This window comes from Oncorhynchus mykiss, chromosome 23, assembly GCF_013265735.2.
Source record: "Oncorhynchus mykiss isolate Arlee chromosome 23, USDA_OmykA_1.1, whole genome shotgun sequence".
Classification (NCBI taxonomy): Eukaryota; Metazoa; Chordata; class Actinopteri; order Salmoniformes; family Salmonidae; genus Oncorhynchus; species Oncorhynchus mykiss.
In genome coordinates, this window is record NC_048587.1 from 50,396,974 (window position 1) to 50,412,719 (window position 15,746).

A 15,746-nucleotide genomic window follows, 5' to 3' on the forward strand; every position below is an offset into this window, starting at 1 on the left:
TCAGTTAAGGATAGATTATCTGTTTGATGACAGCTGATACCATAAGAGCTTAAGAGAAGCCACAGCCGTGCTAGATGAGGTCATACCGTTGAAGTCAAAGAAGTAGGACAGACGGTTGGCAAACATGGCACGCTGGCAGCCCGTCATGCTGTATCCTAGCAACTCCTCGGGGTCTCTGCTGAAGGCCTCGCCCGCCTCCGACCCGCTCACCCCAATGTAAACACCTGTCCTGCTGCCACGCAGCTCTGTCGGGTTCAGACCTGTACACACACATTAAACAAACTAATCTCACACAGGTCTATGAACGTTGAAACATTCACTTTTTGACATGTGGATAATGTAATCTATGGAAGACAGGAAGAGCAGCTGTTGTGAATAGCTGTTACTAACAGGGATCCAAATAAACCAATACATTTTATTTGGAAAGCTTTGTAAAAGAGACACAGTAAAATGTATCTATACACATCTACTCATCCCTCTCCACTCCTCACCTCCGTCTACAATGGCTTCGTAGGCAATCTCCAGCATGAGGCGAAGCTGAGGGTCCATGGTGTGGGCCTGTTTGGGGTGGACCCCGAAGAACGCAGCATCGAACCTGCTGATATCCTTCAGCTTGCCGTTCCTCTTGGGAAGACCGTACAGACCTAGGAATGAATGGGAATGGCACATGGGGCATTAAGGGATAAATAACCGTGTCAGTCAGCATGTGTCCCAGTCAGCATGTTCTACCTGTAGTCACTGACTGGATCATCTGAACAGATTCATGGGACATGAATGTAATAGTGAATGAATGTCATAGTTTCACACACACATCTAAAGCAGGACCGTTCATTCCTCTCAGTGTTTCTATGCAGCATACAAGGCCCTCTCCTCCTTTCTTTCCCTCCTCTCCTGTGGTGTGGGGTCTTAGGGCTGAGGTGCCATCAGCCCAGGGCCTTTTTGCACATGAATGCGAGCTTTAGCTGGTTGCCAGGCACTGACTGATGAGAGGTGCTATTCACAGAGAGGAAAGAGAGGAGAGAGACAGAGATCAAGCAAGCGAGGGAGAGAGCGAGAGAGCGAGAGAGCGAGAGAGCGAGAGAGCGAGAGAGCGAGAGAGCGAGAGAGACGGCTACGGAGGTGAGACGGGGCTAAGAAGAAAAAGATGGAGAAAGGCAGAACAAGAGCGAGGAAATAAAGAGGGAGTGAATTAGGCAGAGGAGAAATAGAGAGAGAGAGGAGAGAGAATCTAAGCAAGCCAAGCCACGAAGGAGAAGCAGTGCCAACAGCCCAGCACCCCAGCCAGGTGGTGAACAGCAACGGCAGCAGAGCAGACAGACACAAAACTCCTTCAGAGACTACAGAGCAACTCTCTCACAGTCTCACACATCAAAGGCTCATCTTACAGCTAATGGCCACCAGCGCTAGCCAGGGTTCATTTGTGTTCATGTGGGTTACTCCATGTGGGTAGTGGGTGCTGGGCACTGACTGAATGGGCCAGTAAAGCCTGTGGAGGAAGCATTCAGCATTCTACTCATTGAACTGCCGACATTGATGGTGATGGAAAGTACAGCTAACCAGGTCTGTGATCAGAATGTTCTTCTCGGGAAGGGAAGTATTTCCTGTCAAGTGGTTGATGCAACATCCATGACTAGGCAGTACACGCACATCAGGATACAACAAGCTACTCAACAGTTTACAGAGCAGAACGCTGGGATGCAAGGTAGCCTGTGTGTCAGTCTGAGGTTTTCAGAGTCCTTTCAGAGTTCAAATGATTTTGAAATAAACAACAGCAACAAGTCTGATGTTTGTGGGTCATAATAGTCCGGGTCATGGAAAGGTCACAAGGGCTCACCTGGCTTCCACCGTCGGTCATCTTCTGTTACCATGTCAACCCCATTGAAGAGGTTCTCCCAGAATTCCTCCAGGTTGTCCGACTCAGGAAGCCGGCCCGATATCCCTGCTACAACAATCTCCTCCATCCTGGGAAGGAAGGGTTACTGTGGGAGAGAGAGAGCGTTAGAAGTAGGGTTGACAAGGTACCTGTATCACGATACTCAGAAGCAGGGATTGACATTAGGAGTTGCCTTATTGCCTGGGGCAAGTGAATGGAGCTGTCAAAAGTTGAGCCTACCTCCAGTAGCCTAAAACTGATCTTTCGGGTTCCTCCCGTTTAAAGTGGAGACAAGTTGAGCCTGCTCTGAGAATGTATTTTTACTGATGACAACCAAAATATAAAATCATTCCAATAGTGATCTTTCTGATTCCTTGTCTATGTGAAACGCAGGCAATACATGCTACTTCTGCAGGTGAATAGCTAATTAACACTAAGGCAACCAAAAACAAAGAAATGCTCCTGACTTGCCCGATGGGAAAGTGCTTTTCAGTCTTTATTGTGGGGCTCCCGAGTGGCACTACAGTCTAAGGCATCTCAGTCGTAGAGGCGTCACTACAGACCCTGGTTCGATTCGAGTCCCAAGGAGCGGCGCACAATTGGCCCAGCATCGTCCGGGTTAGGGTTTGGACATCATCGTAAATAAGAATTTGTTCTTAACTGTCTTGCCTAGTTAAATAACAACATGTAAATCACAGCTCAGAAACATGAAGCGGATGAATTAACAACATGTATTTATTTAAGCTATAGCACACGATAGTCTATTTGACAAAAGGACCAAAGAGTTGTCTGCTTCTTTCCCTTTTTTTGCCATGGAAAAATCAGTTATACTAGTATCGTCACAATCCTAGTTACAGGGTCATTTCATTTAACCTGTATTTCTCCCCATTACTGTCGTTTCATTGACACACAATCTATTTCACAAGAACTGGTGCAAGATGGCAGCAGCACCACAGATAATCAGAAAACTACAGCCTGAGAAAATGGTGAACTCGGAGTAGGGAAGAGGAGACCGAGAGAACTTAAAGAAATGAAGAGAGGAGACATAAAAGTCTAGACAAAAAACAACCCTATTGGGGCGTTCCCATTCCCCACACAAACATTTCAGTGCTTGCAGCCACACGGACAGACAGTAGCTGGCGGCTATAAACTCCCTCACCCCCTGCAAGGCATCTTATTAGACTGACAATAGATTCTCTGTAACTGCTTGACCAGGCAGCAAGGAGGGTCTGCATTACCTTGTGGGAACCAGCCATGAAAGCCTCTATAACACAAGGTCATGTTCAGCCCAGCATTATAAACCAGCTAGTTCACCGCAGGCGACAGCACCGGGCTGGGCTGGGAAACACTCACTGAGACAGAGGGAGGGGTCGATATCTGCATCTGTTTAAGAAGAGAAGTAGAGATGGTAGGCTACTCTGTGTGAGCAGTCGACAGCAAGTGAAAGGTAGAGTCAACTCATCATCCAGCTCAGAAACTTTGTTCCTGGTTTCTGGGACAGGCAATGCCATGCAGGCTAGCCAACCAATGAGAGCAGGGGAGGGGCCAACCAGTGAATCCCAGTTGACTGAGAAGCGCTCTGCTCCTAGCTGTAGCTAGCTGTTCCCTAGTCCAACACACAGTAGACTACTGTTGGCCCTCACACAAGGCAGGGACACCAAACAGAGCCCCCCATACAGCTAGTAGAACTCAGCCCCTACAGTACCCCTGAACTCTTTTGGAAGAGTTTTACAGCAGTGCTCTTTAATCCTAGAGAGCTATGGTATAGAAAGTGCAGGCTTTTGTTCCAGCCCACCCAGCTCATTCAACTTAAGGTTTTCATGTAGGCTACAGGTGAGTTACTGGGCTAGAACAAAATCCTGCACAGTGCACACCCTGTGGATCCCCAGCACCAGAATTGAAAAACACTGCTTTACGCAGTTAACCTAGCTAGCCCATCGGACAGTGAGAGTTAACCTGGTTAACCAATCACGAGTGGCAATGATGTACCATACAGAGACACGGAGGCAAGGACAGCACGTTCGGTTTCTCTTTATTAATAACACCAGATGATTGGCTGCTGTGAATGCAGCATTCTTATAACAACAGTGCTCCTTATAGGACACATAACTGTACTCTATACTCCTCTTTAAACTGGTCATCTCTGTATTCCCTGTCGCAAGACCCACTGGTTGATGCTTATTTATAAAACCCTGTTAGGCCCTGTTATCCTCCACATACAACACCCGTTCTACCAGTCACATTCTGTTAAAGGTCCCCGCTCCTCTTTTCAGTTCACTGCAGCTAGTGACTGGAAAGAGGTGCAACAAACACACAAACTGGGCAGTTTTATCTCAATCTTTTCATTCAAAGACTCAATCATGGACACTCTTACTGACAATTGTGGCTGCTTTGTGTGATGTATTGTTGTCTCTACCTTCTTGTCCTTTGTGCTGTTGTCTGTGCCCAATAATGTTTGTATCATGTTTTGTGTTGCTGCCATGCTGTGTCGTCATGTGTTGCTGCCATGCTGTGTCGTCATGTGTTGCTGCCATGCTGTGTCGTCATGTGTTGCTACCATGCTGTGTCGTCATGTGTTGCTACCATGCTGTGTCGTCATGTGTTGCTACCATGCTGTGTCGTCATGTGTTGCTACCATGTTGTTGTCAAGTGTTGCTGCCATGCTGTGTCGTCATGTGTTGCTACCATGCTGTGTCGTCATGTGTTGCTACCATGTTGTTGTCAAGTGTTGCTGCCATGCTGTGTCGTCATGTGTTGCTGCCATGCTGTGTCGTCATGTGTTGCTGCCATGCTGTGTCGCCATGTGTTGCTACCATGCTGTGTCGTCATGTGTTGCTACCATGCTGTGTCGTCATGTGTTGCTACCATGCTGTGTCGTCATGTGTTGCTACCATGTTGTTGTCAAGTGTTGCTGCCATGCTGTGTCGTCATGTGTTGCTACCATGCTGTGTCGTCATGTGTTGCTACCATGTTGTTGTCAAGTGTTGCTGCCATGCTGTGTCGTCATGTGTTGCTGCCATGCTGTGTCGTCATGTGTTGCTGCCATGCTGTGTCATCATGTGTTGCTACCATGCTGTGTCGTCATGTGTTGCTACCATGCTGTGTCGTCATGTGTTGCTACCATGCTGTGTCGTCATGTGTTGCTACCATGCTGTGTCGTTGTCTTCTTAGTTCTCTATGTAGTGTTGTCTCTTATCGTGATGTGTGTTTGGTCCAATATTTCTATTTGATTTATTTAGTTATTTTCAATCCCAGCCCCCGTCCCAGCAGGAGGCCTCCTGGTAAAGGCCATCTGGTAGGCAGTCATTGTAAAATAACAATGTGTTCTTAACTGACTAGCCTAGTTAAATAAATAAAAATTAGCTGCTGTGAATGCAGCATCTTATCATAACACCAGATGATTGGCTGCTATGTGTGTGTGTGTGTAACATCTGAATACAAAGAGCCCAGTGAGTTCGCTAGCCAGTGTGTGTGTGTGTCAGTCCACTGACGCATATCTACCTTCCCCTGATAACTCTACAAAATGAAATGAGAATGGAACAGAGAGTCCCCTTCCTTCCACAGCGTCCCATTTAACGGCCGAATCCACTCCAGCGGGAACGGAAAATACTTTTGGTATCGCAGATTGTTCCGGCAATTCTCACATAGGAACTTCATTTGGGAGGAAGGATGTTTAACATGCTTTCTACATTTGTATCACAAACCATTTGACAAAATCCATGAGGAAAGTGGTCATTTTAGACCTATACATGTGTCCTGTAAGACCCTATGAATCGTACATGGCACAGACAACATCTTGGTGTCATTATACTCCTTATAGTGTGCTCTAAAATATGGAGTAAGCCTTGATTCTGAAATACAATTTAACATGAATTTATTCAACATTAAAAGAGATTAACAGAGGTGTCACGCTCATAGGGGGCACAAGCTCCTCAGATTTGTCCTGTTTATATGTTTTTTTTTACTAAACTTCATTTTGTAAGCCCACGTTTGATCATAATCATTTATAAAATGATCTGTCAGCAGTATTTTGCAGAGGGGGCACAATGACTGGATCAGGCAAAGAGTCCCCCCCAGTAAGTGGTTCCTTTCAAGGTGCTCCATGGACCAAAGGTATGCTTGGCAGGACACTAGATACTCTAGTGTGTGCAGACAGTATCATCAGTGGAGAGAGAGAGAGTGTAAAGTGACACACAGAGTTTGATTTGATTTTAGCTGCTGGTGATGGACAGGACTAATTTGATCTATGCAACCTATTGATTCCTTTTTGATAAAGAAATGTGTCTGTAATACTAGCCCCTATTGCAATTTTATGAAGTTGGCTTTGGCTTTGGCTGGCCAGCTAGATAGTTGATGTTGGGAGATGGGAACCTAACTACCAAGCTATTTCAGGCTGTCAAACAAGTTAGATTAGCTTGTCTAACTACCTTAGCTGGCATGCCTGCTGGCAAGGTTGCTAGACTTCCGAATAGCACGAAATTACTAAACGTACTGAATAAGACTCACATCCTTTCAAGATTTTACACAGAGATGCAGAGAAGCAGATTTAGTTTGTTTTAAAAAAATAACCACCAGTCAGGAGGACACAGACAGATAAATATACTCTGGCACCTTATCATGATATTTGTGTGTATTAATTATAATACTTTTTTATAACTAGGCAAGTCAGTTAAGAACAAATTCTTATTTTCAATGACGGCCTAGGAACAGGTTAACTGCCTGTTCAGGGGCAGAACAACAGATTTGTACCTTGTCAGCTCGGGGATTTGAACTTGCAACCTTCCGGTTACTGGTCCAACTGTCTAACCACTAGGCTACCCTGCCACCCCATGATATGTGCCTGTCGAGATGCGTGTTATGATTCCATGTACTGGGTTGTAATTTTTATGTAATATCCTAGACATGTTGCTGCAGTATATTGAAATGCGTGATTTACAACAGTCAGAATGACACCCTCATTAAAATGACAATTGAACAATTAAAGAGGTATTTAATAGAATGAGGTATGTTTATGGCTCTAGATTGTAGAAAAAAAGCTGTTTCAGGTGTTAAAAAATGCTAAATTATCCTACTTCCAGAGGGTCATATCATTAAAAGTACCACAGAGCCACTCTGGAAATTTGACGTGTTTAGAGAGTATATCATTAAACATTGTCTAAAAATAAGCTAAATCTAAAAAGGGTACTTTTGAGACATTAATATTAGTAATATTGTAAAATGGTACTTTATTTAAGAATCTACAGATATTGCATATTTGAAAGCACAGTAGGGAGTATAATGACAATAATGATAATGACCCCTCCTGTCTCAGCCTTCAGTACTTATGCTGCAGTAGTTTGTGTCGGGGGGCTAAGGTCAGTCTGTTATATCTGGAGTATTTCTCATGTCTTATCAGGTGTCCTGTGTGAATTTAAGTATACTCTCTCTAATTCTCTCTTTCTCTCTCTCTGAGAACCTGAGCCCTAGGACCATGCCTCAGGACTACCTGGCATGATGACTCGTTTGTCCCAAGTCCACCTGGCCGTGCTGCTGCTCCAGTTTCAACTGTTCTGCCTGCGACTATGGAACCCTGACCTGGTCGCTGTGATTACTATTATTTGACCATGCTGGTCATTTATGAACATTTGAACATCTTGGCCATGTTCTGTTATAATCTCCACCCGGCACAGCCAGAATAGGACTGGCCACCCCTCATAGGCTAAATCCTAGAGAGGAACCAGGCTATCTAGGGAGTTTTTCCTAGCCACCGTGCTTCTACAACTGCATTGCTTGCTGTTTTTAAATTTTTAATACATATTTTGTCCATTAAAATAACATTACATTTATCAGAAATACAGTGTAGACATTGTTAATGTTCTAAAGGACTATTGTAGCTGGAAACGGCAGATTTTTTATGGAATATCTACATAGGCGAACAAAGGCCCATTAACAGCAACCATCACTCCTGTGTTCCAATGGCACGTTGTGTTAGCCTTTTAAAATTAAAAACTTAGATTAGCTAACTGATCATTAGAAAACCCTTTTGCAATTATGTTAGCACAGCAGAAAACTGTTGTTCTGCTTAAAGAAGCAATAAAACTGGCCTTTAGACTAGTTGAACATCTGGAGCATCAGCATTTGTGTGTTCGATAACAGGCTCAAAATGGCCAGAAGCAAAGAACTTTCTTCTGAAACTCGTCAGTCTATTCTTGTTCTGAGAAATGAAGGCTATTCCATGCGAGAAATTGCCAAGAAACTGAAGATCTTGTACAATGACGTGTACTACTCCCTTCATAGAACAGCGCAAACTGGCTCTAACCAAAATAGAAAGAGGATTGGGAGGCCCCGGTGCACAACCGAGCAAGAGGACAAGTACATTAGAGTGTCTACTTTGAGAAACAGATGCCTCAAGTCCTCAACTGGCAGCTAGTACTAGATAGTAGTATTAGATAGTACCCGCAAAACACCAGCCTCAACATCAACAGTGAAGAGGCAACTCCGGGATGCTGGCCTTCTAGGCAGAGTTGTCTTTTTCTTTGCATCTCAGACTGGCCAATAAAAATAAAAGATTAAGATGGGCAAAAGAACACAGACACTGGACAGAGGAACTATATAAACTCAGCAAAAAAAAAAGAAACGTCCCTTTCTCAGGACCCTGTCTTTCAAAGATAATTAGTAAAATTCAAATAACTTCACAGATCTTCATTGTAAAGGGTTTAAACACGGTTTCCCATGCTTGTTCTATTAACCATAAACAATCAATGAACATGCACCTGTGGAACAGTCGTTAAGACACTAACAGCTTACAGACAGAAGGCAATTAAGGTCAAAGTTATGAAAACTTCGGACACTAAAGAGACCTTTCTACTGACTCTGAAAAACACCAAAAGAATGATGCCCAGTGACCCTGCTCATCTGTGTGAACGTGCCTTAGGCATGCTGCAAGGAGGCTTGAGGACTGCAGATGTGGCCAGGGCAATAAATTGCAATGTCCGTACTGTGAGGCGGGATCAATTTGGAGGTGGGGGTTCCGTCATGGTCTGGGGCGGTGTGTCACAGCATCATCGGACTGAGCTTGTTGTCATTGCAGGCAATCTCAATGCAGTGCGTTACAGGGAAGACATCCTCCTCCCTCATGTGGTACCCTTCCTGCAGGCTCATCCTGACATGACCCTCCAGCATGACAATGCCATCAGCCATACTGCTTGTTCTGTGCGTGATTTCCTGCAGGACATACATGTCTGTGGAACCTGTTCAGTTTGTCTCAGTTGTTGAACCTTGTTATGTTCATACAAATATTTACACATGTTAAGTTTGCTGAAAATAAATGCAGTTGACAGTGAGAGGACGTTTCTTTTGTTGCTGAGTTTGAGATATATATCTCACACACAAAAGTATGTGGACACCCTTTCAAATTAGTGGATTTATTATATTAATGCCCATGATTTTGAAATGAGATGTTCGACGGGCAGGTGTCCACATACACTACATGACTAAAAGTATTTTCCACTCCAACTGGCGTGGAAACGGCCGACAGTACAAAGCGGTGCTGTGTGTGTCTAGGCCTACATTCTTCTAGAGCCTGTTGAGCATGAGAAAAACCAAGCAGCCTTGCAGTTCTTGGCAAATAACAGTGCTCCTGGTACCTACTACCATACCCCGTTCAAAGGCACTTTAATATTTTGTCTTGCCCAGTCACCCTCTGAATGACACACACAATCCATGTCTCAATTGTCTCAAGGCTTAAAAACAGATCATTTGGGGCGGCAGGAAGCCTAGTGGTTAGAGCGTTGGACTAGTAACTGGAATGGTTGCAAGATCAAATCCCCGAGCTGACAAGGTAAAAATCTGCTGTGCTGCCCCTGAACAGGCAGTTAACCCACTGTTCCTAGGCCGTCATTGAAAATAAGAATTTGTTCTTAAACTGACTTGCCTAGTTAAATAAAGGTAAAAAAAAGGGTTAACAACCTCTCATCTACGTGGATTTAAGTGACATCAATAAGGGATCATCTGGTCAGTCTGCCATAGAAAGTTGTGTGTAGACTGTGTATAGTGTAATTGTTGTTTATAGATATGTTGTTTAATGATTTGTTGGACAGGTCGTCAATGTAAATAAGAATTTGTTCTTAACTGATTTATCTGTAAAAAAGAATAAAAGGTGAAATTAAATTTGAAAAATAACTTGTTCAGGAGGATTAAAATGAAAATAACTAGGCCTAAGCTTATCTCTTTAGAAAATAGTTGGCCGGTTAAAATACTAATCTTGGCTTTCAAAGGGCAGATAGCAGCCAAAATGGACACACATTCCAACACACAGGTCTGAGAACTGCATTGCATGGGAACCTATTCAACTCTTGCCAAGGCACTGGATCCCCTTACTCTCACACCTCAGCGAGAACGAGACAGAGGCGAGCAAGCAAGAGAAAATAGGGGATAATTAGAAGAGGATGAGTGAAAGATGGAATGGTTTTTTCCAATCCTTTGTTACTATGTATAGCAGGGTTCCCCAACAAAGTTAATTTTATTATTGGACATAAAGGACTAAAAACAGCAGGAAGCCAGCTCCAGGTGATTTTAATTTTGGAAATAATTTCCCAATTATTCCCACACATAATGTAACAGTATAACTTTAGACCGTCCCCTCGCCCATACCCTGGTGACCCTCTGCCCAGATTAACAACAGTCACCCTTGAAGCATCATTACCCATCGCTCCACAAAAGCCGCGGCCCTTGCAGAGCAAGGGAAACCACTACTTCAAGGTCTCAGAGCAAGTGACGTCACCGATTGAAACGCTATTTAGCGCGCACCACCACTGACTAGCTAGCCGTTTCACATCCGTTACACTAACAGAGAGACACAAATCGTATACTAAATGTAAGCAAGGTTTGAAATGATTGTTTTAGTCAAACATGATCTGTTTGTAAACTGCAAATTGACCGTAAGAAGACGAAATGATTTGTAATTATGTTCCAGCCCCCCAACCATTCCCTCAAGAAAGAAATTGGCCTCATTTAGTTCAGAGAACCAACCTTCTCACTAATAATAGGCTACACTCTAAACAGCAGTCAGTGACAATAGAGTATAAACACCTCCTCCTGATCACCATTCCCGCCAGAGGGATGGGTAGGAGCAGGTTTGTAAATATCTTACAGGGATTAAGGTGGATTATCATCTACCTGACCTGGATCACATCACTGTGAGGCAGGGCCTTGATTGATTACATGTGTTGGATATAGGCCTAGCTGAAGCAACACAATGACGACTACAGTGGCACCCTGCCATAGATAACACCGCACACAGCTTTCCCTTGTGGGTGTTTCTCTCTCTCTCCCTGTCCCTTGGTGCTTCCGTCTCTTTCTCCCTTCTTTTCCCTCTCTCCCGCTGTCTATCTCGCGTTTTCTGTCTGCCACAGTCTCACTCCGTCCTCCACAGCCATGTTGTTTAATTTAATAACTCAATTGATGAGGGAGTGACATGCTACAGACCAACATCTGTACAGGAAAATAATATTGGTGACAATGAATCTGTATGGATGACAATCTATCAAAAATACAATGTGTTCAAATCTAGGCCATATACCTTGTGTAATAGTTTCACCTGCCTCAAATAGGCTGCTTTGCATGATGTATTGTCGTCTCTACCTTCTTGCCCTTTGTGCTGTTGTCTGTGCTCAATGTTTGTTCCATGTTTTGTGCTGCTACCATGTTGTGTTGCTACCATGTTGTTGTCGTCATGTTGGGTTGCTGCCTTGCTATGTTGTTGTCTTATGTCTCTCTTTATGTAATGTTGTCCCTTGTCGTGATGTGTGTTTTGTCCTATATTTATATATATATATGTTATTTTAATTTTTTAAATCCCAGACCCCGTCCCCGCAGGAGGTCTTTTGCCTTTTGGTAGGCCATCATTGTAAATAAGAATGTGTTCTTAACTGACTTCCCTAGTTAAATAGGTTAAATAAAAATGGTGGTACACGACTTGACTCAACTTGTCACTTAGGCTATATATTAGAACACCTGAAAAACACCTGGAGGGTAATACAGAACAACATGACTAATTCCACTATAGTTATAGACTACATCTCTCAAAGCCAGGACATTTCATCCCGGGCCTAGAATACCGCTCTCTACGGGAGGGCTAAAGAGCACTGCATGTCATCAGTCTGCAAATGCCAGGTAATGGAACATGAACATCTTGAGAAACACCCAACATATTGGCTGGTAGGACAGAGCTCTGTTGGTGATTTGTCCAGCTAGGTCACATGTGGAAAGGTTGCTTGACACACACTTGTAAATTCCACACCTAGGCTTTAGAATGGGCCTTCTCTTGCCTCTCACCAGTCCAGCTCCTTCACTCAGGGAGAGTATAAAGAGCTAGGGTACTGGGATAGGTAGGCTCACCAAACATTGGTATCCATTTATGATATTGGTCTGTGTATTGCTCTGTATTAGTCTGCAGTTAGATTAGGCCACCGCTTTTCAATGGCTTAGGCGCAAAACTCAGATTCATACTAGACCCTTGGGGACTTATTAAGTCAAGTTCAGGAGGTGACAGGGGTGGAACTTGACAGTGAAAGTGATTGTGTTCAGAGACAAGGATAGCCACACTGAGTTTTACAATATGACTCATCGTGTGATTACAGTAAGAGGTTGAGAAAACTACCATGCTCAGCTCTCACGAGATTAGATGTCAAACATGCAAAAAAAATTAACCAAAATTGGATCAGAAAGGCTAGCATCAGCAAAAAGGCTCTCACAAGGTAGGCAATAGGCATCCAACTCAATACCATCCCAGGTAGCACCACAGCTGGAGAAAAAAACAATACATTTTCTTGAATGATGAATTACCCTTTTATGTACAGTAGGCCTAGATAATCACTGGGCATTTGCGCTCCTCCACAACTACTCAGACAAGACCTGTAGTGTAAACTACGCAGCCTGTTACTGTATCTTGTGCTGCTACCAAATTTAGACCAGGGCCAGACACGCAAACAACCCTCTAGCAAGCAGAAGAACAAGGACATCAGTGAATAGTAATTGATTACAACGTGCTAACTTGGCATCCAGGCAGTGATGACTACATATTTTATTATTGAGCAAGAGTGACAACTGCTAGCCTAGCCCTAGCAGAGGTTGTCGCATCACTTGGAGTCATATTGGCTTTAACTTGATAGTTACCCTCGCTAAAATGTCGCTATTTCTGGGAATTAGTCAGCTAGCTATTATAACTCTAAAATGCATGAACATTGTAACGAGGAAGTGTGCAGCTGATAATAACCAGCTAAGTGAAATCGAGGAAATCCAGTTCGAGTTCGTTGATGTTTATACTATGCCGGTCATCATGGGCATCTCATCCGCTAACTTGATGAAGAAGCTAGAGCAAGCGAACATCGGTAAAAGCATTGATATTCTCGCAATATCAGAACAACTTACCTGTAGTTAGGTGTTTTAATATCAGTAGAAAACACCAAAGGGATTGCGAAATGTTAGTGAGGAAACGGTTAGCAAAATGTTCCTCGAAAATCCCTTCTCTTCCGTCGGTGAGAGTGCGCTTGCCTGTGTCAGTGTGTGTCCCTGCTTCCGTTCCCTGCCAAGCCCTTCTAATTTCTCTCGCTTCTATGAATCCCTTTCTCTATTTCATTTAAATGTCTGACATGCTCTCCCCGGCCACGCCACATGGGCTGACAGCTTCTCTGGGCTGTTCAGTCCAATGAGAAAAGAGGCAGGACTCCCAGTCTCAGCCAGTGATGGGGTGATTCGCTGAACGCCGCTGTGGATTCGGGAGAAAAAAAAACGGAAGAAACAGGATGGCAAGGTTACTGTAGTTCATTCGGGTAGCAGTGGATGGATCATCCGAGTACACCAGTAACCTAGCTCAGTTTCCCCCGCCCTTTCATATTGGTAAAACCCAAAGCCAAGTTCAAGTTCATCACTCAAATTCAAAGCGTAGAACCATCACTTACCTGAGCCGTGTTCAGATTTCACTCTGATTGAACAGTAACTCATTTCGAAATCTTGCAGAAAGGAGGACACATGCGGTTGCAATAGTCCATGGACTTTGGGAAACACATATTTGACTATCTTGATCAATTAGATTCTTCCCCCTTTTTATTCAGAATGTGTATGATTTTTTTGCAATGCAATTTATTAGAGATGGATATACCATTAAAGAATGGTGGATTTAGCCTAGACCAGGTAAATATTGTTTCCCTAAACTATTAATCATGAATGAATAAACGAATGCATTTTTTTACAGAATATGTAATGTATTTGGAAATCTACTAGCGCAGATTAGGCCAATACTATGTTTAATATCATTAGTAAGAATTGTATGGTCATCTGTGGTTGACATTGTAAAAAGTATATATCAACGCATGTGTTCGATCACCTGGTCGAATTTAGGGAGTCATATATATATATATATATAAAACATTTCACTTTTGAATCATTGAAACATTGTATTCCCATTGTTTCTCGTGTATAGAGAGATCATTTATTTTTATTGCAGCAAAGTATTCAGAGGCTTTTGTATTGTTTAACAAGAGGTTTGGTAACTATTTATAATGGCGTTCATGAATAATCCATTATAAAATGTTCATAATTGCTTATAATGCTTTATACATTCAAATGTAAATGTTCATTAATTGTAATGCTTATAATATGAGGAGTAAAATTGTAAAGAATAACTGAATACGTATTTACTTTATAGGTTATAAAATAGTTTATTAATGCTTATTCATGTACGTTTTCTTATAGTGTTACTGGAAGTTTTAACCAAAGTCAGTAGGCCACTGACATTATGTAGGTTGAACTTGTGGAGCAACCACATCATCACACCTGAAACGGGTTATTGTGGTGAATGTACAGTTAGCGTTGACAAACGTGGTAGTTAGTACACACCCAAATCCTGACAGCTGTGATCATAGGCTGCATTTGTAAATTCACTCTGGCTATCTACTCTGATTTCAAAACACTCTCGTCTGGGTGTGCCAGATCGCAGAATAACTGAAACGCTCAACACCCGTTGAATATGGCCGGTGTCAGTAAACGTCGGCAATAAAAAGCGTAATTTAATTGTTGCCAGCAGCACAGTTACAGGCACCAACGCTCTGGATAACATTAAAACAGCCTAATCAGCTCTGCTAGGGCGAGTAATGGTCAGAGTGAGGTGTTCTTTCATTTGTGTCTGGAAGTAGCTAGCAAGCTAGCCAACGTTAGCCAGTTAGCTTGGGTGCTTGACTGCTGTTGTGAGGTCAGAAAGCTCGGATCAACCCTACTCCTCAGCCAGAGCGGCCAGTGTGCCCTCTGAACTCTCCGAGAGCGGAACGCTCAGAATTTACGAAATCCCTCTGGCACTCCAGAGTAAAATTTACGAATGCACCCATAGCTAGTTGTGATATTTTATTGATGTGAAAATGAACCAATCACAGAGCAGGGGTGTGTGGGTGTGAGGGTATTGCTAAGAGATAGGGTGATGTGATGACAATGATGGGAGGAGCTTGTTGCCAGGGCAGCAAGGATGGTGATGTAATCAGAAACGCTGCCTGACTGGTGGGGTTACTAGAGTTCAATGGTGAAAATGGCATGTGAAGGATGGCATGATGTCGAGGAAAACTTTACTAGTCTTTTTAAAACTTATTTTTTGACTTAAATACTAACCAAGATAACCTCAAGACAACATGTAGAAAAACTCACCTAATGTGTTAACATATTCATATTTCATAAGGTACCTTTTTAGGTCAAATTTGTATCAATTCTGGTTGTGTCACACCTTCTCAATAAAGGAAACATTTCAGAAAATGTAAAAACGTTATTGTTTTATTGGGAGAAAAAAATCCCTATTTCATGATTTGCTATGATATCAATGCCTGTTCAGGACCTGTACAACAAGACCACA

At 43.1% G+C, this 15,746-nt stretch overlaps 1 protein-coding gene across 2 annotated transcripts in view; it reads right to left on the minus strand.

Moving 5' to 3' along the window:
- Positions 1–13,554, minus strand: part of LOC110502946 (fatty acid synthase) — a 51,245-nt gene extending 37,691 nt beyond the window's left edge. Inside the window, exons 1-4 of one of the 2 annotated variants that reach the window (XM_036960736.1) lie at positions 13,283–13,554; positions 1,835–1,979; positions 492–644; positions 87–260 (exon numbers count right to left, since the gene is read on the minus strand). In XM_036960736.1, coding sequence (XP_036816631.1) covers positions 87–260; positions 492–644; positions 1,835–1,961 — 454 coding nt within the window. In that variant the 5' untranslated portion in view covers positions 1,962–1,979; positions 13,283–13,554. Of the gene's footprint in view, positions 1–86; positions 261–491; positions 645–1,834; positions 1,980–3,111; positions 3,246–13,282 lie in introns of those variants that run through there. The other variant, XM_036960735.1, reaches the window with a different exon arrangement.
- Positions 13,555–15,746: the final 2,192 nt, after the last annotated feature.